Source organism: Schistocerca cancellata, chromosome 6 (assembly GCF_023864275.1).
Source record: "Schistocerca cancellata isolate TAMUIC-IGC-003103 chromosome 6, iqSchCanc2.1, whole genome shotgun sequence".
Taxonomy (NCBI): domain Eukaryota; kingdom Metazoa; phylum Arthropoda; class Insecta; order Orthoptera; family Acrididae; genus Schistocerca; species Schistocerca cancellata.
In genome coordinates, this window is record NC_064631.1 from 608,618,272 (window position 1) to 608,644,117 (window position 25,846).

At 40.5% G+C, this 25,846-nt stretch overlaps 2 protein-coding genes across 2 annotated transcripts in view; one reads left to right on the forward strand and one right to left on the reverse strand.

Annotated features, from left to right (window-relative positions):
* LOC126088159 (uncharacterized) overlaps positions 1 to 25,846 on the forward strand; it is a 475,823-nt gene that overhangs the window by 200,235 nt on the left and 249,742 nt on the right. The window lies entirely within an intron of this gene.
* Positions 5,630 to 25,399, reverse strand: LOC126088155 (60S ribosomal protein L13). Its single transcript, XM_049906276.1, has 5 exons — positions 25,253 to 25,399; positions 24,835 to 25,087; positions 24,020 to 24,196; positions 5,975 to 6,106; positions 5,630 to 5,810 (listed from the first exon to the last, which is right to left on the reverse strand). The coding sequence occupies exons 2-5, from the start codon at positions 25,078 to 25,080 to the stop codon at positions 5,697 to 5,699; spliced, it is 669 nt and encodes a 222-aa protein (XP_049762233.1). The 5' UTR covers positions 25,081 to 25,087; positions 25,253 to 25,399; the 3' UTR covers positions 5,630 to 5,696.

Consider the following 25,846-nt stretch of genomic DNA (forward strand, 5'->3'; position numbering starts at 1 on the left):
TACCAAATGAAAGTGCTGGCAGGTCGACAGACACACAAACGAACACAAACATACACACAAAATTCAAGCTTTCGCAACAAACTGTTTCCTCATCAGGAAAGAGGGAAGGAGAGGGAAAGACGAAAGGATGTGGGTTTTAAGGGAGAGGGTAAGGAGTCATTCCAGTCCCGGGAGCGGAAAGACTTACCTTAGGGGGAAAAAAGGACGGGTATACACACACAACAGTTTGTTGCGAAAGCTTGAATTTTGTGTGTATGTTTGTGTTCGTTTGTGTGTCTGTCGACCTGCCAGCACTTTCATTTGGTAAGTCACATCATCTTTGTGTATATGCGGGTGTGTGTGTGTGTGTGTGTGTGTGCGCGTGTGCATACCTGTCCTTTTTTCCTCCTAAGGTAAGTCTTTCCGCTCCCGGGATTGGGATGCCTCCTTACCCTCTCCCTTAAAACTCGTTTCCTTTTGTCTTTCCCTCTCCTTCCCTCTTTCCTGACAAGGCAACCGTTGGTTGCGAAAGCTAGAATTTTGTGTGTATGTTTGTGTGTCTATCGACCTGCCAGCGCTTTTGTTTGGTAAGTCTCATCATCTTTCCAACGGTTGCCTTGTCAGGAAAGAGGGAAGGAGAGGGAAAGACAAAAGGAAACGAGTTTTAAGGGAGAGGGTAAGGAGGCAGGAGGCATCCCAATCCCGGGAGCGGAAAGACTTACCTTAGGGGGAAAAAAGGACGGGTATACACTCGCACACACACACACACACACACTGGGATGTGTGTGTGTGTGTGTGTGTGTGTGTGTGTGTGTGTGGGCGCGCGGGAGCGGAAAGACACCTTAGGGGGAAAAAAGGACGGGTATACACTCGCACACACACACACACATATCCATCCACACATATACAGACACAAGCAGACATATTTAAAGACATTCCTTCGTGGAATGTTTCCTTCTATTATATATATATATATATATATATATTGATTATAACTATATATAACAATTTTTAAAATGGATTTCTGATTTCCTTTCTCTTTATGAGAAATGTAATTTATTTAATTTTGATTTATTACTTTGTTTTGAGCTCTGTAAATGACTGTTCAGTCTCTTCTGATCTTTTTAGCATTCCAGCCACCCACTGGACTTTAAAGTGACATTTTATTGAGGTTCTACTTTATACGAACTACCCTTGCAACACATTATTCACTCAAGTAATACTCTTGGCCTCAAACTTTGCTAACCCACTGCACCCACACCCTCTATCCAGTCTCCCTTTCATCAGTTCTGTCATCCCTTCCCAATTCACTACCCCACATCATCTTCATCAAGTACTTTCATTGTGTTTGATTTTTTCTTCCCTTCTTTTTTGGGTCTGTCAATAACTCACCACTTTTTTGGCGGGTTGTTTCCTCTACTCCTACATTTTGCATTCCGCCAGAACTTTCCTTGCCATGTTTCTTTTATACTCAACAAAGAGAAGTTACTTAGGTGTTAAAACTATAGAATTTTTTCCTTAACCATAATTATCAAACAATAAGACATCATATTCAGTCATGCTTTGAAAACATTTTCCCCAACACTATCTATAAGGGGGCAGTCAAAAAGAAACGAGTCGGAGGCATAATTACAGAAAACAGTATCTGTATGTTACAAGTATTGACCCTGGCTCTTGAGACACTTGTACCACTGTCACACAAGGCAGTGAATGGCTGTCTCATAAAATTCCCAGGGCTGCAATGTTAACCAGTTCCGCACATACACCTGGAAGTCGTCGTCCGAGGTGAATTATTCGCCCCCTCAGAGGCTTTTTAAGAGGACCAAAAATGCCGTAATCACAGGGAGAGGGGTCCGGACTGTATGGAGGGTGGCCGAGAACCTCCCATTTGAATTTCTGCAGGAATGCCGCAATTGTGTTGGCCGTATGTGGCTTTGCATTGTCGTGGAGCAGAGAGCACGGGGGAGATTGCCTCGTCATTTTGATATGATTGCTTGGCAAAGGGTGGTCAAGGCTTGCAAGTAATGCTGGGCATTCACTGTTGTCCCGTACTGCAGGAAGTGAATCAAAAGGGGGGCCATCTTGGTTTCCTTAAAAAGGCTCTGAGGGGCAATCCAGCTGTACATACAGAACTGGTTAACATCACAGCCCTGGGAATTTTATGAGACAGCTGTTCACCACCTTGTGTCACAGTGGGACAAGTGTTTCAACAGCCAGGATCAATACTTCTAACAAACAGGAACTGATTTCTGTAATTATATGCCTCCGGCTCATTTCTTTTTGAATGCTCCTTATACATACTGGGTTCTATTACATAAGAAGTCTTTAACCCACTCGCATACCTGGGAAAGTATTCCATACTCACATCTTTGTTAGCAGTCTGCATTGGAGCACCATGTCAAATGCTTTTTGGAAATCTAGATATGGGGAATCTGCCTGTTGCCCTTCATCAACAGTTTGCAGGAAATCATGTGAGAAAAGGGGAAGCAGAGTTTTACATCAGCGATGCTTTCTAAAACTGGTTTGATTTGTAGACAAACTTTTCATTATCTAGTAAATTTATTATATTCAAACTCAGAATATGTTCAAAAATGCTGCAGCAGACCGATATTAATATTAGTCTGTAATTAAGCAGGACCATTCTTCTACTCTTCTTGTGTGATGCACTTTCGCATTTTTCCAGTCACTTCGGACTTTTCACTGGATGAGAGAATTGCAATAAATGCAAGCTAAGTAAGGGCAAAATGCTGTAGAGTTCTCTTTGTACAACCAGATTCAGATTCCCTACAAATGTGGCAAATTGTTTGTTTTCAACTCTTTCAGTTGTTTCTCTACACCAGTGATGCTTATTACTGTCACGTGTACAGGACTCTATATGATGGTATGTTTGTACCTCCTCCTGCACAAATGATTTCTTAAACATGAAACATAAAACTTCAGCTTCAGTTTCCTTATCTTCTACTGCCACACCACACTGGTCAGTGAGCGAGTGGTTGGAAGCCTTAGACGTGCTTTGTGATTTTACATAGGACCAGAATTTTCTTGGGTTCTGCAAGCTTTTGTGCTGTACATGTTCTTTCACAGTTCCACTTCACTATCACATCGGAAACAATGGACCTAGGGATGTTTAGGAGTGTGGAAATCTTGCATACAGACATGATACAAGTGACACACAATCACCTGACCACGTTCGAAGTCTGTGAGTTCTGTGGAGCACCCCATTCTGCTCTCACAATGTCTAATGACTACTGAGGTCGCTGATATGGAGTACCTGGCAGTAGGTAGCAAGACAGTGCACATTTTGATCACTGTGTACATTCTTATTGAACTGAAATGTGCAGTAGAGCCCAGTTATGAAAGTGGGAACTAGGGATTGGATCATGACTTGATGTTTCTGGCTGTACATGTTATGGTTCAGCTTTGTGTGAACGAGGCAGTTTAGCAATAATGCATATAATATAGTCCATTTGGACCGACCCTCCGAAAAGCCTCCAACCCAGCTGAGAATCAAAACTGCCTGTAATTACTCTTCCAACAAGCAAATAATGCTGTGTTCTTTGAGGACTATACGATGTATGTTTCAGAAACAACAGAAGCCCTAGTATAAATCCTTATGGCCCACCTTGTATGTTACTTTTACTCACATAAGACTCATGAACTGGTAAGACTGTTAGATACTTAGGATTCAAGGATTGCCAGGGCAGCTTGGCCATAATCGTGGGATTTTTATGAGGTAAGAAAGAGCACACACAGACACACACACACAAATTAAAATTATGGCCATGAGATCATACTGCTCAGTCATTTATGACAGTAGCTGTTATGCTCGCTAATTTATTTCCAGAATAATTCTAGAAATTGACAACAGAAGGCAGCCCAAGTTACAGGACACATCACAAGACCTCCATACATTGTCCTCATACTATACAAAACCAGTTTTCTAGCAATGGGCAGCTCACGCATACTTGGGCACAATCTTTTCAGTGTTGTGGCCTGAGCTATGCTCAAGCTTGGCCTCTTAATACCCTAATTCATCTTTCCACAAATTGCTGAACTCTTGACCAAATGTCTCCTATCATTAATGTCAGTTATGCATGCTACTGCAGCAGTATCTCTGCACTACAATTACTTTGCCTACACTTCCAAATTTCTCCTTCATAATCGGATATTGCTCTACTTTCCGACTGCCACTACTTACAGTACTAATTCCTAAGAATGAATCAGGCCCTTGATATTATTAATCCCTTGAATATTGCCTTCAGAGCCCAAATTAAATACCTGTATAAAAATTGGACTGAACCAGTGTACTCAGAAGATTGGCAATATGAACAAATTCTATAGAATAGTCAATTTAATGACAAGTTTGAATCTGACTGGATCACTGTGAGAGAGAACATGTCAGTGATCTCAGTCCTCTGTTTTACTAGGTTTATAAGAATAACCTTCCAGTTAAGATAGGGCTTTTTAAAATTCTATTACCACAAGCCTACTGAAACCGGAAGACTTGGAATATAATGTAACACAACACTGATTTACCATGAAACACAAGTAAACCATAACAAAATAACTCATCAAATCAACTAATGAGTGGAAAAAAGAAGATAGATAGCTTTATTTGTAATAGTGCTTACCCCTACACACTGTTACATCAGAGTATCCCACAACTACTTTGATTATACCAAGAAAACATTAGAACAAAAACATCTTTCCTACTGTCGACCTACATAGCCCAAGGGAAATATCTGCACAAATATCTGTAGAAATAATATTCTCTGGGATGGGGGTACAGGAAAGGCATGGAGCAGGGAAGGGAAAACAAGATATAGGGGGCGGGGATGCTGAGATTCTGCCTGTGGGAGTGTGCAGGGATATGGCAGACACAGGAAGGTGGGCTGCCAAGTGCAGCATCAAGAGGGTTGTGCTCGAGAACCAGAGAAAAGGAAAGGATGATGCACGTGAGCTCATGCTAAGAGCAGGGAAGGAGATAGAGGCAGGCAAGGCACAGACCTAGTCCTATTCAAGAAGATGGCAGTCCATGTTGCTCCAGGCATGGACAGGGGAAGCAGTTTTGCCAGTTTCAAGAACTGTTTCTGTATGTGCATAGAGGGGCTTTGCACTTTAAGAAAGCATGTATCCTGCAAACTATGTCCCTCAGTTGCTTGTGCAGAATTTCTTGCTAACCACTATCATCCACAAAAATTCTCAACAAATGGAGTGACTTTCAACACATAACTTAAGTTGTGATCATGTTGTGTTTTCACAGTAGAGGTTTCAGAATACTACAGAACACCCATTTCCTGTCTGAGAATGTGTGACATCAGGTGTCAGGAAGGAGCCTAATTCTACCACCAAACATCGTAAAGTGGCCTTTCATGCAGTCAGGCAGCTTGTGTGTGGTCATGCCCACAGAATGCTGCACAGTGGTTGCAGCTATGCTCATTTCACAGGCAACCTCCCTCTGACAGGGGTCTTAAATGCCTGTGGCAGGACTAGAGTAGTCTGCACATTGAGGATTTATGAGACATATCTTCCAGCTACAATTTTTACAGGGGTATGAGTTACAGGGCAACAGGTTCGAAGCAGCAGATTAATGGGGACAGACAATAAGGACATTGTAAAGGTTGGAAGGCATTCACTATACAAGTCAAAGTAGGGTGTAACAGAACACATTCCCTTTATCATTTATTTGTGAAAATATTACACAGTTAACATCAATTTCACTTCTTCTTCTTCTTTGCTTCCTTGCCTGCCTTGCTTACATCATCTGGATTCTCAGCAGCATCCTTCAGCCGTTTAGCTCTTATACCCACCAAACGAGCATCAGCACGTGCCTAGAACACATGAGATTTGTTCAAGTTTCTCTACTACATGATGGCTATGCATTAAGTCAAAAGCAAAGCATCTGCTGTGTCATTATCATGGTACAATGTTACTAGCACACTTGACCACAGGCAAAACAAGACAAAACTATCTTTTAAAATATATGTGTACAAACCTTGCGCAGAGCTGTAAAGGCAGAGAACTTCTTATCCTCTTCGGTAATAGTCCTTGCTTTAGGTTTCACAGATGGCTGCTTTATTGGCATCACTGTTGTTTTCAGTTGGCTAGCCACCTTCCTCTCCTCCTCCTGTTAAAGAATTAGAAGGAATTAAAACATAAAATAAATTAAAAATTATGCCATTTGCAGATTAATACACAGGTATTCACAACAAAAAATGTTTCTCTAGTATCCCTATTTCCCCCAATATTATTCTTGTCTGTTAACTGGATTAATACTAACAGACTGAAATAGGATGGAGACCTTCAGGGACACTCCCATTTTGATGTTGAATTTATCTTAAAGGTAAAATCAAATAGAAAATCCAGGATGGAATAATGACAATATTATGAAAAGGATAAATTGCTAATCACCATATAGCAGATATTATGATTCGTGGATACACACACACACACACACACACACACACACACACACACACACACTACTCTGCAACAATGAACTTCCACATTTTTTTCTGCTGTTTGCTATTAATTCAACATTTTGGAATACAAATTATCACAATTTTTTTATTATCTTTTTGAATACCCCAAAATTTCTATCACATGGTAGGTATGAATGACCACGTTCAGGAAACTTGGGTAATTACTCAAATCGACCAACTATTCAGTCCTACACACATTCTCACCATTGTGCAATTTCAGTTTTGTACAGTACGTCCATCTGAGAACTAGACGAGATGATTGTGTCTGGAATGTAGTTTTTAATGTAGTGGCATAGGAAAGTGCACACATCATTCGCACCTTTCCTTCCATCACCCTCATGATAAAGATATACCATTGTGCTGCCATCTTTTAAATTGCGGATATTAAACACATTTACCCATAGTTGCTGCATATAAAATACTTCTTGCACAGGAATTTCTGGTAATGGCAAATTCTGCATATAGTCAAAGGCAATGGCACCTATTACTTCATTTTGAAGATACTGAGATTTGGCTTCTTTCAGGGACTCATAAAACTTTCAACTCCTTTGAAGATGAATCTGCTAATCTGCCCCGACTGCAATAGACTTGCAGTTTCACAGAAATGGGCACTTTTTAATTTCGCATTATGCTCCTCAAAAAGAGAACAAACATCTGTGGTCTGCTGAACTAATAATTTTCGCAAAAATATTGCCCTTAGAAGCCATATTTCACAACTATGGATACGCAGTACAGTACACCCAATACAATGTTTTCACATACTATCACAAATCTAAGTACTGAATTTCTTTTCCAGCATAATATGAGGACCTCAGAGGAGAAAGACTGTAATGTTCATCTATTGTTTTCAGGAATTTTACTTCCTTTCACATTCTGCCCACGTTTATCTTGTGGCAGTTCCCCATTTATTAACGTGTAACAGACCACCAGTTTCATTTCATTTCAAAGGAGTGGAAACTGAAATGCTTTTTGACACACTTGCACTCTACGTGAGCCACACATTACAAAATACTGAAAACTGGAACAGAGCTAATTTTTTCCATCACCATCTAATTTCCAAGGTCTGTACTTCTTGAAATTATAAGTATCAATAAGGCCCAGTAGGTAAAATCTTGAGCATCTTTGCTTGGAAGGTCACAAAATTTCGGAAGGATATCAATTTTCTCACTGTCAGCAATTATCTTGCAACAGCCTTTCTGGTACCTACAGTCAATACGATTGTTTAACAATCTGTCATTTAATCAGTTTTCTACAATAGATATTGGAAAAGAATACAGGTACACCAGCACAGCTACTTTGGCATCAGAAAAAGAGTGGAAATAACGCTTATTATTGTCAATACTGATGTAGGAATTTGTACCGACCTGCAGTCTTCTCGTTTTCATTTCTGCAATGTGTTTCCTACTGTAGTTAGCTGTTACCAATACCATTACCCCCTTTGATGCTCTTCTTTTTTAGAGATCACATGGATATTCTGTGAAACGCAAATTCCCTCAGTGCTTTCTAATTCTCTTGGCTGTGATGGTTGGTGAGATTTAGTGAATACTGTTAGACTGCAAGCTTTATTTGATACCTCCACTACTGTGGTGCAAACACAAAATTTTTGGGACACCATAATTAAGCAGTCCATCAAAATAAAGACATCGGGACACCTTTTAAACCGAGATGGTGTCAATAATTCCGATGTCTGAAATTATGCTGAAAATAAGGAGACTTAGGATCCCCAAAAGTGTAAAATTTTATTAAAACCATGGCAATGATCTACGAGACCATTTTGAATGGACTAGGTGTCATATCCATGGCTGTTTAATTCTAAAGCAATCGAAAGGAGTAGTTTGTAAGTCGTTTGCGCTTTTCTTGCCATGTAAAACACATCAAACTGAACTAGCAGAATAGAAGAACATGTCCATGAGAGTGTTGCAAAATTTTGCTAAGTTGAAACTGTTCCTCGTGTATTTTTGTGCATTACATGACTTACTAGTAACACAAAAAACAAGTTCAAATACTATTCTGATGATTTATTGCAATTTAGAGCAAAGTCAGGTAATAAAAACCTGCAGAAACATTTTGAAAGGGCCCCTAAAATGCCTCCTACATTTCTAGTAGACTCTAAAACAAATTATTATCCTACATGTTGTGCACAAGTAGGGACACTATGCACATTCCGTAAGGGTGCATAGTGTACCTACTAGTACGTAAGACATTCGTTTTAAATTCTACTAGAAATGCAGGAGGCATTTTAGGGACCCTTTCAAAATGTTTCTGCAGGTTTTCATTAACTGACTTTAAACTGCAATAAATCATCAGAACAGTATTTGAACTGTATTGGGGAAGAGAGAAAATACAGAAGGCAGAAAAATATACTGTTAGCTTGTTTATGTTTATAACGTTGGCCAGATACTAAAGTGCACTGTAGAAACAAACAGGAGAAAATAAAAGATAATGTCAAAATTTTTAAATCACACGTGTGGGGAAACTACTGACATGAAAACCAGTGGGCACTGCTGGACCAAGTACTTGCTGCAGCAGCTGCAACTTTACTTCTCACGATAAATTGGTATATACACTCCTGGAAATTGAAATAAGAACACTGTGAATTCATTGTCCCAGGAAGAGGAAACTTTATTGACACATTCCTGGGGTCAGATACATCACATGATCACACTGACAGAACCACAGGCACATAGACACAGGCAACAGAGCATGCACAATGTCGGCACTAGTACAGTGTATATCCACCTTTCGCAGCAATGCAGGCTGCTATTCTCCCATGGAGACGATCGTAGAGATGCTGGATGTAGTCCTGTGGAACGGCTTGCCATGCCATTTCCACCTGGCGCCTCAGTTGGACCAGCGTTCGTGCTGGACGTGCAGACCGCGTGAGACGACGCTTCATCCAGTCACAAACATGCTCAATGGGGGACAGATCCGGAGATCTTGCTGGCCAGGGTAGTTGACTTACACCTTCTAGAGAACGTTGGGTGGCACGGGATACATGCGGATGTGCACTGTCCTGTTGGAACAGCAAGTTCCCTTGCCGGTCTAGGAATGGTAGAACGATGGGTTCGATGACGGTTTGGATGTACCGTGCACTATTCAGTGTCCCCTCGACGATCACCAGTGGTGTACGGCCAGTGTAGGAGATCGCTTCCCACACCATGATGCCGGGTGTTGGCCCTGTGTGTCTCGGTCGTATGCAGTCCTGATTGTGGCGCTCACCTGCACGGCGCCAAACACGCATACGACCATCATTGGCACCAAGGCAGAAGCGACTCTCATCGCTGAAGACGACACGTCTCCATTCGTCCCTCCATTCACGCCTGTCGTGACACCACTGGAGGCGGGCTGCACGATGTTGGGGCGTGAGCGGAAGACGGCCTAACGGTGTGCGGGACCGTAGCCCAGCTTCATGGAGACGGTTGCGAATGGTCCTCGCCGATACCCCAGGAGCAACAGTGTCCCTAATTTGCTGGGAAGTGGCGGTGCGGTCCCCTACGGCACTGCGTAGGATCCTACGGTCTTGGCGTGCATCCGTGCGTCGCTGCGGTCCGGTCCCAGGTCGACGGGCACGTGCACCTTCCGCCGACCACTGGCGACAACATCGATGTACTGTGGAGACCTCACGCCCCACGTGTTGAGCAATTCGGCGGTACGTCCACCCGGCTTCCCGCATGTCCACTATACGCCCTCGCTCAAAGTCCGTCAACTGCACATACGGTTCACGTCCACGCTGTCGCGGCATGCTACCAGTGTTAAAGACTGCGATGGAGCTCCGTATGCCACGGCAAACTGGCTGACACTGACGGCGGCGGTGCACAAATGCTGCGCAGCTAGCGCCATTCGACGGCCAACACCGCGGTTCCTGGTGTGTCCGCTGTGCCGTGCGTGTGATCATTGCTTGTACAGCCCTCTCGCAGTGTCCGGAGCAAGTATGGTGGGTCTGACACACCGGTGTCAATGTGTTCTTTTTTCCATTTGCAGGAGTGTATATGGAACATTACCTTTTTCCATGCAATATATACTAAGTCTTCCATAACTAACATTGCAACAGTAAAATTGCCATCAGTATACACTCTATACTAACACTATCAGCAGAAGCTGAAGAGTACACCATAGTTTTTCGTGAGTTCTGATGGTTATTTAAAATTGCAGTTATTATGTATACATCAGTAGCAGAATTTCCAATGACGACGCTCGCTTGTTTCTTACTGTTTTAATTTCTGAATCATGTACACATGGGTGAAAGCAAATTGCATTGTGCTAATGTAGTTTGAATAATCAATCAGCATCTTCAGCTTTGATGCTAATGTTTACAGACTGGTTGGACACAAGCGAGCTTCAGTATTCCCTTAAACTCCATGGCTTGGCAATTTTGCAATAGTGCTACATTAAGGCTCATCTTCAGACTATAGCCTGGTTTGATGCAGCACTCTTCCCTAGACTTTTCATTCATATAGGAATTAAGTATAGCAATGGACCTATTTCCATCTACTTACTTTATTTAGCCCTTTAATTTTTTTACCCTCTCCTCTCATTTTACTTTACCACCAAATTAACTAAGCCTCGAGGCCACAGGATGTCTCCTATTAAACTGTCCCTTTTCACCATACAGTTGCAGTAAAAATGGAAATGAGCATTTGGCATCATTGGCCAGCAGGGCCCCTACGGGGCAGGTCCGGCTGCCTTGGTGCAGGTCTTATTACATTAAACACCACACTGGGCAACCTGCACACCAGATGGGGATGAAATAATGAAGACAACAACACCCAGTCCCTGAGCGGAGGAAATCCCCAACCCAGCCGGGAATCAAACCCAGGCCGCTTAGGACGGCAGTCCACCCTGCTGACCATTCAGCTATCGGGGTGAACATAGTTGCGGTGATGAGTGGTCAATATGCATATAAACAAGACTGAAATGTTGCTAAGCTTTGACAACTAGTATATCTGTATTCGCACTGAAGTGCACGAGTTTGAAACACTGTGGAACCCTCACTATTTTAGGTAAAGAATGGTGGTTGAAACCCAAAATTGATAGCAGTGTGATACTTGGGGAAAATTTTTAGGATAGGCTAAAGGTAGATAAAGGTGGTGTATCTGTCACAGTAGACAAGAAACTAGCTCACCAAGATAGAAACAAACCACATGTGATACTGCTTCGGCAAAACTTAGTATCATGGGGGGGGGGGCATAAAATTTTGTTCAATTCTTTTACTGACCACCACTCACCTCCAGATGTAGCAAAAATCTTTACAGAAACCTAAGTTCAAAATATGTTTGACCTAAGAGCAACAAACAGACTTGATATCTGAGGATACCTACATAAAAACTATCAGTGGCCATGAGGTAGTTGCAGCAACAATGATTACCAATATACGAAGGGTAACTAAAAGACATTGGATTTATATTTTCAGTGAACTAGATACAGATGAGAAACTCAGAAATCTTTAGGTCTTTAGAGGAACATATAGATGAACTGTGGCTCACATCTAGAATAGATGACCACACAGTAAACATATGTACCCAGTACAATAGTTCATGATGGGAGGGACCCCACCATTGTACATGGTCACTGTAAAAAATACTTCTAAAGAAACACTACTGCATAACAGGTGTAAAACAATATAAAGGACTAGAGACATGCCAAAGAAAATATGTTTGGGTCTCAACTGGGTACTGCATGAAGCCTTCAATGAGTACCACAGCAAAATATTACCGAAGGATCTCCCACAAAACCCAAATAAATGATGGTCATACGTAAAGGGTGTTTGTGATCCTGAAATTAGTGTCTCAACACTCAGAGATAGCAAGGATTGAAATTGAGGGTAGCAAAATGGAAGCAAAACTGCTTAACTCCATTTTCAGACATTCCCTTAAAAATGAATATCCCAGGCTTCAATTTAATTCTCGCGCCACTGCACAGAGAAGTAAAATCAGTGACTGGAACTGAGAAATGGCTGAAATCTAAGAAAGCTCCAAAGCCTGATGGAATCCCTATTAGATTCTACACATAGTTTGCAGTGGAGTTAGCCTCAATTAACTACAATCTACCACAGATCCCTCCAACGAAGTAGTAGGAAGAAAGCACAGGTCGCACGGTGGCGCTGGCAGCAGCCCACATACTCAGAGGTGTGTGGGTGCATGCCAGAGTACGGTGCAGAGAGAGAGAGAGAGAGAGAGAGAGAGAGAGAGAGAGAGAGAGAGAGAGAGAGAGAGAGAGAGAGAGCGTGCAGTTTCAGACGTGCTAATGGCGACTGTGTTTAAAATGGCTCAAAGAACACATATTGATGACATTATGAGGGGTAGAATACTAGGGTGACAGGAGGCTGGTCAAACACAGCAGGTTGCAGCACGGGCCCTCCGTGTGCCACAAAGTGTGATATCAAGATTATGGCAACAATACCAGCAGACAGAGAACATGTCCAGGCCCTACAGTACGGGACGTCCACAGTGTACAACACCACAAGAAGACTGATATCTCACCATCAGTGCCCACAGACAGCCGCGGAGTACTGCAGGTAGCCTAGCTCGGGACCTTACCGCAGCCACTGGAACAGTTGTCTCCAGACACACAATCTACAGACAACTGAACAGATGTGGTTTACTCATCCGGAGACCTGCAAGGTGCATTCCACTGACCCCGGGTCACAGGAGAGCCCGTAAAGCCTGGTGTCGAGAATACAGTACATGGCCATTCGAACAGTAGTCCCAGGGTATGTTCACGGACGAGTCTAGGTATAGTCTGAACAGTGATTCTTGCCGGGTTTTCCTCTGGCGTCAACCAGGAACCAGATACCAACTCCTTAAGGGCCTTGAAAGGGACCTATATGGAGGTCGTGGTTTGATGGTGTGGGGTGGGATTGACTGATGCACGTACACCCCTGCATGTCTTTGACAGAGGAACTGCAACAGGTCAGGTGTATCGGTACGTCATTTTGCACCAGTTGCAATTTAAAATTGCACCTTCTCAGGGTGGCAGTGGATTATCAATGAACTCATAAAAACCTTTGAACACTGCCGAAAAAGTCACCTTATCAGCATCTGAAAACTGAACCCTACTGATCTCCACAAATCAAAATGACCAGGGTGCTCCAAACTCCACAACAGGTAGAGTGACTTGGGGTTAATTTTTAGACAGGCAAATTTGGGGTAATTAACTCTTTGGAGCACGGTGGTATACATAGTATACCACCTTTTGAAAATTTTCTTGGCTCTTTGCACAGTGGTTTAACTGCACGACCACCACTCTAATATGCTCACCTAGTTCTCTACTTATCAGACAGATGGCACTCACTGCCTATAAGGAATCAGTTCCCGCCAAGAATTGCATAGATTACAACTGTGAAAGCTGCGTGCTGAGTTGTGCATGGTTTTTGCGTGTGAATAGTGGTTTATAACGAATTTCTTGTTGCGCCTGTGTTTTTTCCATATCTTGGACGTCACAGCTACGGTATGAACCCATGTATACATTCATATGCACAATCTTCCGTTATTTATATACAATTTATTTTGGTGGTATATTATTTGTACCACCGTGCATGTAGCAGTATTCTATTGCATTTCGTTTCCTAGTATAAAATTCGAAATCCTCCGCTACAAAGTTTAGTTTTTAATTGTGTTGTGACTTATTTTAGCTCTTTCTCCATTTTGTTTTGCTTACGTATTCTTTACTTGGATTCAGGCTGTTGTTTGAAAATGAAAATGTCAAGAAGAGGCTTACGAGATGAAGAAATCGAACGATTATTGTGTGAAATTCCATCAGACGAGGATTCCACTGTTGACACCACAGATGACGAATCTGATTATGAAGCAAGCATTGTTGCGGAGGCTATTGTGTCGTCTGAAGGCGAAGTTTCAGAGAGCGAGGAAGAAAGTGAGTCCACTCCGCCAAAACGCGCTGCTGACACAGCGCCAACTTGGGGACAACAATTCAATGCTACCTCAGGAATGCAGTTCGACAGTGAATCAGGACCAAGTGCTTTTATTAGGGACATTGATGATCCAGAACCTATCGATATATTCGAAAAAATATTTCCAAAAGAGCTAGTTGAGCTAATCGTTTTCCAAACAAATTTATATGCGACGCAATCTGGCAAGTCTTTCACTCCAACAACTGACAATGAAATACGAACTTTCCTGGGAATCAACATTTTGATGGGTATAAAGCGTATGCCAGCATACAGAGACTACTGGTCTAGTGCCCCAGAACTTCATGATCGTTATATTGCATCTCTGATGGCAGTAAATCGGTTTGGATGGTTACTGAGGAACATTCATCTGAATGATAACACATTGCATCCAGAAAAAGGACACCCAGGTTATGACAAACTGTACAAGCTGCGACCAGTGATCAAGATACTATCTGAATCTTTTTCCAAGTGTTACCAACCCAGCAAACACCTAGCAATTGATGAGTCAATGATCAAATTCAAAGGCCGCAACAGTATGAAACAATACATGAGAGATAAACCCATAAAGCGTGGTTACAAAGTGTGGATGCTGTGTGACAAGACCTCTTACAACTTGAAATTTGATATTTACACCGGAAAAGTAGGTGACACAGTGCAAACAGGCCTTGGGGAGCATGTAGTGCTGAGTTTGTCCTCTGAACTCGTAAATAAAGGCCATTATCTTTATTTCGACAACTATTTCAATAGCTATAACTTGTTGGCTGGTTTACAGCAGAGAAACATATATGCCTGTGGGACAGTTCAACCAACAAGGAAACATTTACCCAAATTAAAAACAGACAAAGAATTAAGCAGAGGTGAATTTGACTGGAGGGTCAGCAACTGTGGCATCCTCTACTTGAAGTGGAAAGATAAGAGAGCTGTTCATCTCCTTTCAAATTTTCACAGTCCTGAAGTTACTACAGTGACTCGCCGTGAAAGAGATGGTTCACGCATAGAGCTACCTTGTCCTCAAGCAGTGATGGATTACAATGCACACATGAACAATGTCGACAAGTTCGACCAACTGAAAAAATCATATGAAATAAGCCGGAGAAGTAAAAAGTGGTGGCACCGAATATTCTTTCACCTGCTTGATGTCAGTATCGTCAACAGCTATATAATTTGGAAGGAACTAGGCGATAGAGAAAAAATGACTGCCAAAGTCTTCAGGATGAGTATCCTGCAAAGCTTAGTAACCCAGAAAACACCATTGAGGCCATCTAGACTTCATGAGAGTCAAGTCCACGTAAAGAAAAACAAGCCATATGTTTCCTCACGCCAGCGTCTCGACAATTCATCCCACCAGCCAGAGCGTACTACCGCCAGACGTTGTGCGAAATGCAGTACAAAAAAGAAGCAAGTGCGCACTTTCTGGATGTGCGCTGAATGCAAAGTGCCTTTGTGCCTTAGCAAAACAAAAAGGTGCTTTCAAGATTTTCACAAAAAGGAATAAGAAACATATTTTATTTGTAAGGTTTGTAATTTGATTTTGTATTGTAAATGACCAATTGCCAGAAATAAAATTATTTTACATTAATTATACTAATTATTACTGCTTAGAGTAGAATTTAAAGGTGAGTTACAAGCACAAACCAAGATATCTCAAAAACTTTAGGTACGGCCCTAAGTGGCATGGTGGTATATTATATATACCACCATCTAAAACCAAAATCAATACAATAAAAAATTTTAATTCATGTTTTCCTTTATTAGCAACCCCACCAGACATAGAAAATGCATGTTTTATTAAAAAATTAATTAAACATAAAATCTGTGCATCAAAGAGTTAACAGGCAGCCCTACAGAAATTGAATTTTTGTCAACCTGGTTTCTCATACAGCAGTATTTGCCATGTAGTTTTACACACTTTGGACCAAATTTTAATTCCATAGCGTTTTACATTAGAAAATGTAGCAAAAAAATGTCAATCTTTTTATTTTCAACTTCTAATTTAAATTTCCATTGTACCAGTGCACACAACAATAGTTGAATTACATGGAGAGTTACCAGCCTACATCACACTCTTCAAGCAAAGAAAATTTCTAGATAGTGTGGCAAAGAAGGAAATTTTATAAATACTTAAGTTCCAGAAAGCATATTGCTAATGGTTCTACAAGACAATTTTCATTCATTTCAAGCAAAAAGTGCCATAAAATGCCACAAACACACATCAAGAAAGGTAAATCCTACTCAGAGGACCAACTATTAACAACATCTACACAAGTGAGTGAAAATCAGAGCAGGCATCAGAAGTGCTGCCAGGAAATATGACCTACAGGATATATGTTACCTCAAAGGACAAGGAAGTCACACATCTGACCACCCGTTATGCCAGAAAATGAAGGTGGAACTAGCAAACTCACTGAAATGTGGCCAAGTGGCAATAGAAAAGTAAAGGACACTATGAAAGTGTATGGGACTGAATAAAACGTTCGTACTCCTTTTACCAATTACAGACCACAAGAAGGCTTGTTCCGAAGTGATGAAATACCACAATTTGATAGTGAAGAAAGCAGAGCCCTTACAGCAAGCCAGAACACATTTCACAATTGATCCACATCATAACTTACAATTTTATGATTTGTTAACAGGCAAAAATGGCATGACTTGTATAAAAGAGAATCAAAAATGAATTTACAACCTTTATGCAAATTTTTGCTTAGAACCATCTAAAATAAAAGTGATTAAAGATGAAATGAGGATTTTGGGGTGGTTACAGGTTCGATATTGGTCACTAGAAGCTGTTACAAAATTCTATTTTTTTTTAAGCCAATCAAGACAATGTTTATCAACCTTTTTCATGTTAAAGCCACTAAATGTGAAACATCAATGCAATGTAAAAAGCATCAGAGTTCTTTAACTCTAATCAGTTATGAAGGATATATCCATTCACACACTGCTAATTCACAGTGTGTTGGACAGATATCCATCCACTACATGCTGTGGCTAGCAGCTAGTGGAAATGACAAGTTATCGGTGTGATGTATTAGATGGCAGCTCTCTTCATGCAATACAGTATATTCTGTGTAGTTACAACATTATCCATTTGAACGCATGACAGTATGTGCCCATTGTTGCAGGAACAGTGTTTACTGCCGCTTTAGTGAGTGATCTTTTGCAATGGCAAAAAGACGTAGTTTATCAGATTAGGAGATAGAGCAGCTGCTTTTAAAAAAGTGACAATTTAAGTGACAGTTCTCAAAGTTTTCAAGATACAAATGTAAAGGCTAGTGAAAGACGTTTTGATTCAGAAACTTTTGATGACAAGACACTACTGCAACATATGGCACCTAGTGCATTTGTGCATGCTAGTTCAGTTTTTGATCAATATTTTCTCAGTGATAATAGTGGTACAGTTGTGCCTCAAACAATATGATGTGATGAGATGTTTCATGTGTTTTGTGGATGATTCTTTGTGCAAAATGAAAACTGAATAGACAAACTTGTATTCACAACAGTTCCTATCTCAATTTAGCAGCGCACACAGTGTTGACAGATGGCAGGATATTCCAAGTGATTTGTTGGAATACTCATACTTCAATTCCTCCACTTTGCTGGCAATACCACTGATGATACCCTAAAAACTATTAGAAGAAAAATATTCAAAATTCACATCATTATGGAGCATCTGCAGCATAAGTTCAGATATGGATGCAAGCCAGAAAGGAACATCGTTGACAAATTATTGTTGCTCTGGAATGGGCAGCTTGGTTTGAAGCAATTTTATTTCACCAAAGTGCAGCAGATTTGGCATCAAATTCAATGAACTGTGTGAATGCAGCTGTGGGTATGTGTGGTTTACAGTGGAAAGAACACTATTTATGGTAGCCACTATCCAGAGGAAACAATTACCTCTACTTGTTTTGGAGCTTGCACATTATCCATTCTGGAAAAGCCACTGTTTTTATCTTGACAGTTGGTACACCAGTCCAGATTTTGTGACAACACAACAGGAAAAACTGCAGCAGTTTCAGCAAATGGCTCTGAGCACTATGGGACTTAACATCTATGGTCATCAGTCCCCTAGAACTTAGAACTACCGTATTTACTCGAATCTAAGCCGCACTTTTTTTCCGGTTTTCGTAATCCAAAAAAACGCCTGTGGCTTAGAATCGAGTGCAAAGCAAGCGGAAGTTATGAAAAATGTTGGTACGTGACGCCACAACTAACTTCTGCCGTCGTATATATGTAGCACGACAGAGGCATGCTTTGTAGGCACAAAGATAAATACTGGCGCCAAAACCTCTGCGTCAGTAAATAAATTAAAAAAAAAAGTGGAAGACCAGCTTTTTTTCTCCGCCGCGAGTTTCGACCACTGCATTTTCATACATTATCCAACGAAGTAAATACAAATTCCGTATTGTTCATTTTCGAATGTAGCACAATTTCAGTGTACTACGAAAATCTGACTGGCAAGACTGTCTGGGATGTTTGTCAATATGGCCAACTCTACGTTCTGAATTTTTTCCTATCTGTGAGAAGAGATGGTTGCTAATAGGAACCTGATGAAATTTGAATCACATACAGTATTCTCTTCACCATAAGAATAATACGAATATAAACATTTTGCCATGTATTCTTTTGTGTTTGCTGCTATCTCATTTAAATCCTGTCTGCCTAATAAACTACGAAACTAGAGTGAGACAACAGCAAACGCGGAAGAATATACGTATCGTGTCATGTTTATATTCGTATTATTCTTATGCCTAATAATGATACAGTCTGAAATGAAGCACGGCAAGTGACTAGATTTTTAAATCTAAAATGACTAATTTCTGTGCAGAATTTGATGTAATAAAGAAGCGGCCGCAAAGATTTTCAAACGGAGAAAAATTTTCGCCTAACTCTCGTTCAGAACATGTTCTATCATACGCAGTCTATTATTTGATTCTTGTTGATCATTATCAAAGAAAGCAGCAGTGTAAGTAACAACAAATAGCAGTCTCTTGCCATTGTTTCGCTAATGAGACGATTCCTCTCTTTTTTTTAATTGTACGCGGCGGTAGCGCGCACAAAAGCAAGCCATGCCGCGAGCCGCGACAGGCCGTAAACACGCACTATCAGAAGGCGACAAACAATGCATGACACAGTGCAGTAATGCATTTTCAGCTTAAGAGTGACACAAACACCTATAACAAAGAAAACGGCACTTATCAGATCAAAGCAAAATAAGCAATCGATTCAAACCAGACGAAGCACGTGAAAAAGGAAGGGTACCCGTATAAATACGGACGGAGCGCCTGACGCATAGCAATGGCTATGTGGTAAAGCTTAACTGCTAAGCTTACGACTCGAACCAAACTACTGTAGCTGTATTGTCATTCATTCGACCTAAATTGTGTCTCATATTACAATGGACCAACTTTGTTTCGATTTGGAGGTGTGGCCTAAAACTTTTCTCTCCCCTTGAATTTCGAGTCTCAAATTTCAGGTGCGGCTTAGATGCGGGAAATTTTTTTTTCCTTGATTTCGAGTCTCATTTTTCAGGTGCGGCTTAGATTCGAGTAAATACGGTACTTAAACCTAACTAACCTAAGGACAGCACACAACACCCAGCCATCACGAGGCAGAGAAAATCCCTGACCCCGCAGTTTCAGCAGTTGGTTGGTTTGTGGGGGTTGAAGGGACTAGAAAAGCCATCGGTCCCTCAGCAACTTACGTCTACTGACTGTTCTGGACACTGTCAGCTTCAGCTGATGGTACTGCTCTGAAGATGGCCTGAGACTAGGCCAAAACCAGTCATATTAAATAAAATAACCACTGGGACCTAGACTTTTTCATTAATTTTATAAAGCAGAATGAGCTTCATGATTAGTCTTTGAGAACTGGTCAAATCTTCACCACAACAAGGGTTATCAATAGAATACCCACCAAAAGCAACACGCTTTACAGCCAGGCATTTTCCTGACCACCTGACACACACAAAGAATTGAAATTTAAGGAGGCATGAGAAAAGGTCTTCACAAAGAGACTTCATACTGGCACACAGTACGTGAAGTTTCCTTAAGGGCAGAACCTTGCTTTAAAATGTTTTATGTTGGAAAGTTGATTTTCGTTAAATTCGGCAATATATTTTATCCACTCCCACCCAATATTAATTTACATTAAAAAACAAAAATATGAGGGAAAACTTGTGTGAGAAAGGTGTACAGCACTGGCGCACATTACCCACTTAAAAAATTAATGGATAGAAAAATATTGCAGAAATACTGTTTCGGTTATAAAGATTTTTATCTTCTAATGCCTAATGTTTCATAATTGTCTAAAAAAATACCCAAATGCAACACATGTTGCAGGCAGGCACAATTAAAAGACACTTACATAAAGCTTTTGGCCACAGCCTTCATCAGAAGAAAAACCACCATTCATTCATATAACATGACAAGATTGCAGCATATTAAGAAAAGACAACAGATGATGAAAGAAACGGGATGTTGGGAAACTGAAGAATGAAACTTAAAGGAACAGTTCAAATGACTGAGCACTATGGGACGTAGCATCTGAGGTCATGAGTCCCCTAGAACTTATAACTACTTTAAAAAAAAACCTAAGAACATCACACACATCCACACCTGAGGCCGGATACAAACCTGCGGCCGTAGCGGTAGCACGGTTCCAGACCGAAGGGCCTACAACCGCTCGGCCAAAGGAATAGTTCGAGTCTCGGTCTGGCACACAGTGTTAATCTACCAGGAAGTTTCGAATAGTTACTGTGTCTAAAATAAATTGGAACATGTAAGGGGAAGTGCAGAAGTCTATGAAGAGTGGAATATTGTTAGAAATACAATGTCGGAAGAAGTAAAGACATAAACTGTCGAAGTGGAAAGTACAAGGAATAACAACGAGCATGTTGGGTAAAATGGATAAGCACAGGAAATGAAAAAATGACAGTAAAATTTTACTTACAGCAGCATCAGTGTAGTGTTTTAATGTTGGCAACGCAAAATCTGTGCGAGGACACTACGTGGATAAATGTTTTCTAGTATAATCAATGCGCAAGTATTATGAACACACATTAGTCTACCTACTTTCTCCCACAAGTTAATAAAAAGTATGGATCCACTTTGTGTGCTTGTGCAGATCGATTGCACTTTGCTACATAACACAGTACACTGCCGTTGCTGTAAGTAAAATTTAACTAAACCGATGATTCTGAAGAAGCCAGAAGACAGTACAGAAAATTGAACAGCAAACTAAGAAGGTTAACTGACCAAGCTAAAAAGGACTGGGTGAGAGGGAAAAAAAAGGAAATTGGAAGAGATGTACAGAACAGAGAATTTTTTTTTAAAGAGAAGCTAGGAAAAGAAACAAGGAATGTTAAACATGGGAAGAAGACAATATAAACAGAAGAGAAGAATGTTTGGATGGATTATGTGGAAAAGTTATAAAGTGCACCGATGGATAACACCAGGCACATTGAATGAAGAAGACTGAGTGAGGTCTTAAGATACTGAAATGGAATTTGTGAACAATTCAGGAGCTCCAGGAAAAAGAGAGCATTAATCTCTGACAAAACAATCTGAGGTACTAAAAGTCTTAAGATCCTAATGCAATAGCCAGTTTGAGGTAGGAAATAATTTATAACAAATGAAGTTCCAAGATCTACCTAAGACCACTATACTACCTTGACCTAAAAAGAGCACTGCAAAAGAATGCAGACTATAGGACAATTAGTTTTGTCAGTCATGTCACAAAGTCTGTATATAGGGTGATACTAAGGAGAAGTTAAAAGAAAATAGAGGAAAACTTAGGGAAGACCTGTTCCATTCAGGTTCAGAAAGATCAAACAAGCAAGAGGTACTACAAGTTGCCTGAGAATGATTTGAGAAAGTTGGAAATGAACAATATTATTTCATCGCCTGGGGAAGGAATTTGGTATCAACTAGAGCACACCGCTGAGAATTTCAGAATGTTGGTCTAGACTGGAAAGATAAAATGTTAATAAAGGAGATGTACACAAAGCAGAAACTGACAGTAGCAAATAAGGAAACAGAAGAGATGAGCAATGGAAGGTGTGTCAGGCAAGAATGCTCATTGTCACTGAAGCTGTTCAAGAAATATGATGGTCAAGAACTGGTAGGTAAGATCAGGAAGGTTGGAAGAGACATTTTAATGGGAGGAGGATGGATACAGACTAACATACAATGAAGCAGTACTGGAAGAATCAGCAGATGGACAAGAGCAAATGTTTAAGAAAGACAGGAAGATCAGCACGCCAACTTAAACATCCCACCGAGACGGACATTAGAGATGGAGCACAAGCCAAGAATAATGACAGTTGAGTAAAAAAAAAACCACTCATCCCCTTCAAAAGAATTATTTACTACAAGCAATTTAGAAAAATTGCACAAAATCGAAATCAGGATGGCTGGACAGAAAATTTGAAATGTTGGCCTCCCAAATGTGAGTCCATGTCACTGCCTTGCTCAGTCAGATGCTCAAAAGCATTGCATAATGGGGTGATGACTATTGAATGAAAAGGAAACAAACGTCCTGAGCATAAGCAAGAGAGAAATGTCCACTCTTACATGAAAAAATCCTTCTTGTATATGGAAGCTGTACAGGAGAACTCAGGAGGACGAGGACGATGTCCATGGAAAAGCGCATTTGAGTGAACTAGTTACAAACCAATTCCAATGTAACGGAGGAAAAGATTTGCTAATTATTATGTCTGGAGTATAGTGTTTTACTGCAGTGAAGGATAAAGAGGAATATTTGATACTAGTCATTGGCTTTGACTAGAACCATAGGGAACACATCAAATGTAGTAAACATGGCAACTGCAGTGTAGCAGGTTTTTCAAACGGGCTAAGTTACATATAGGCTGTAACAACCAGGACCTTTGCTTCCACAAAAACATGCACCAAAAGGCATGACAGTAGCCATTAACATTACGTCACTGGTCAAGCTGACAACTAGTAATCAATATTCCTCTTGACCCATATGAATCAGCCAGTTTGAAAAGAAAGATATCGAGACACTTTTGAAATAAAGTGGAGAATGCATAAGGTGCAGTGGAGTGACAGAATTAGGAGTGACAAAGTAATGAAGAAAATAGGGCTGAAAGAAGATTGGAAGTGACCAGAAAGAGGAAAAATCTTGGCCAGGACACATACTGTGTGTAAACCATAAGCAACAAAGAATTATAGAGGAAAAGTGGGAGGAATGAGAGGAAGAGGTGTGAAAGTATCTGAAGGGACAAAATTAGAAATGGGCAAAAATACAAATAGTTGATGCTATGAAAAGGGCACAACAGACAGCCACCAGTTCAACTCTGTCTTAAGACATACACCACGGAACCACCCTAGATATTTAATTTATGAATCAAGGCATTTTATACTGCATTTATATTTTAAACAGCTTTTCTACAATTTCGTTGAACATGTTTCAAATTTTAAAACCAACAGGTGTAGCACTGCTATTCCTTCCACATGGGAAAATTTTCAACTTACAACCAACGTAATTGAAGACCTGTAGAACATTTTTACGAAACTGGCACAACTGAAAGGTTCCACATTAAACATAGCCCAGCCATGTAAAAACAAAGCTCTCAACTCTTAACAATAAGTGATTAAACTAGTAAAAATGCTAAGGGCGGAAAATAACATACCGTGGCTTCACCCTTCCTTAGTCGCTTATTTTCATGAACAGGGAATAGTATGAGTTTAGATCGGTACTCCTTCAGCCGTTGAACATTCTGCTGCAAGGATTCCACTGACTTGTTCCTACGACGATGATCAACAGCAATCCCAATCGATCTTGCAAAATTTGCATTGAGTCCAGCACCCTGAAATAGAAATATGTAACTAAGTAAAGAAACCACCATAGGTAGCACAGCAGTACCAGCTGATAAAATTATACCTTACTGTTTGCTGAAATCTCTCAACCTCTGATCATGAGAGCATTCACAGTGCCACAATAGTTCATGAAAAAAAAAAAAGTGCTTTCATCTCAAAACCATATCACTCTATTCATTCCCAGTGACACTAACAATCCACAGAACTAAAAATAAACAATTTCCACTAACAGATGTTAATAATATATACCAAATGTACATATGATCCTATAGTTTAATGTTTTTGCATATTTTCCCATGTAAACACCAGCTCTTCAAAGCTAGCATACATTAATATCAAACGCCAGCACTACTTACAAGACAAGCTTCAGCAAGCAACAGTACTAAACAGAAAATAGACTACCTAAACAGCTGACTACACGAAACAAGTCTTTGAATCCGCATCGTTCTTGAACGTGTTTTCGGTTAATGAGCATGAGCTACAATTTAACGGCAATACTACTGCTGCAACATAATCCTTCAAAATACCCGCAACCATAGCTACAAAGAAAACTCGCATCTAAATAACTACATCACATGTCCATACATCACTTAACATTACATAAACCACATGGTCATATTACACCTACCTTTATTTCTTCCAATGTGAAACCACGACCTGCACGTAATTTAGTATGATACCTAAACGTAGGACATCGCACAACGGGTCTCAAAGGACCGGCTGCTGGCCTTGGAGCAATAGCCTTTGCCTTCTTAATTCTGTTTTGTCTACGCCTGATTTTTCTTGCTGGTTGGTTGAACCAAGTTTTCACAAATCGCTGCCAATCCTTATGAAAATGCCCATTAGGGATCATATTATTCCTTTTGGGCGCCATCCTGGCACTGAAAGACAGAGGTTAAGTCTCGTTACAGTGGATTAACAAATTTTAACACTGGACTTAACAACATGCTTATTCTACCTAGAAAGCGATGAAAGAATATACTATATGAATTATTACTGCACTTAAATATCGTCGAAAAAAACCGATGGCATGCGATACAACTTACCACTATTATTCTCACGTCTTCTCCTCACTAGCCTCAGCCGACACGAGGAAAGAACACGTTGTCAAAGATCTTATAAAAGACTGTGTTAGTATCTTTGGCAGTAGGAAAGTTTTCAAATAATATGTGGTCTTTATATTCTTTAACCCTGGAAAGGAAATGTAGCTATAAGCACAAAATATTTCTCTTTATTTTTCAAATTGCTTACGTAGATATGTTGACGAACTTGATAAATTGCGATTTCATCTATGGCTGCCATCAACAGGATCTTTGGCGAACCAGGTGACAGGCGTCTAAAACTAGCGAAATGAGGGATGCTCAACTACCGGACCTACCGATAGATGGCTCTACCAGCTGATTACTGTCGTCTGTATTGCCCGCCATATTCGAATTTGCCAAGAAGTTTCTCTCGGCCTGTACGGTGTATAAGGAATTAAGGATTATCGAAATAGCTATTTCTTGTTCCGCTTTCAATTGTACGAAGCGATGGAGTAAGGAAAGTGACTTACCATTTCACAGGTAATAGGACTACCGATACAATACGATAATAATACAGACTTAGTGCGTTTGCTAATTCGATGTTTTGAACAGGTTTCC

Bases quoted from the DNA above. Each gene is read 5' to 3' on its own strand.
- LOC126088155 (XM_049906276.1), bottom strand. From the start codon at position 25,080: ATGGCGCCCAAAAGGAATAATATGATCCCTAATGGGCATTTTCATAAG. The intron at 6,107-24,019 runs GTATGTTATTTT...ATTCTTTAACAG, and splicing joins TAAGGAAGGGTGAAGCCACG to GAGGAGGAGAGGAAGGTGGC. The intron at 5,811-5,974 runs GTTTGTACACAT...CATGTGTTCTAG, and splicing joins CCTTTACAGCTCTGCGCAAG to GCACGTGCTGATGCTCGTTT.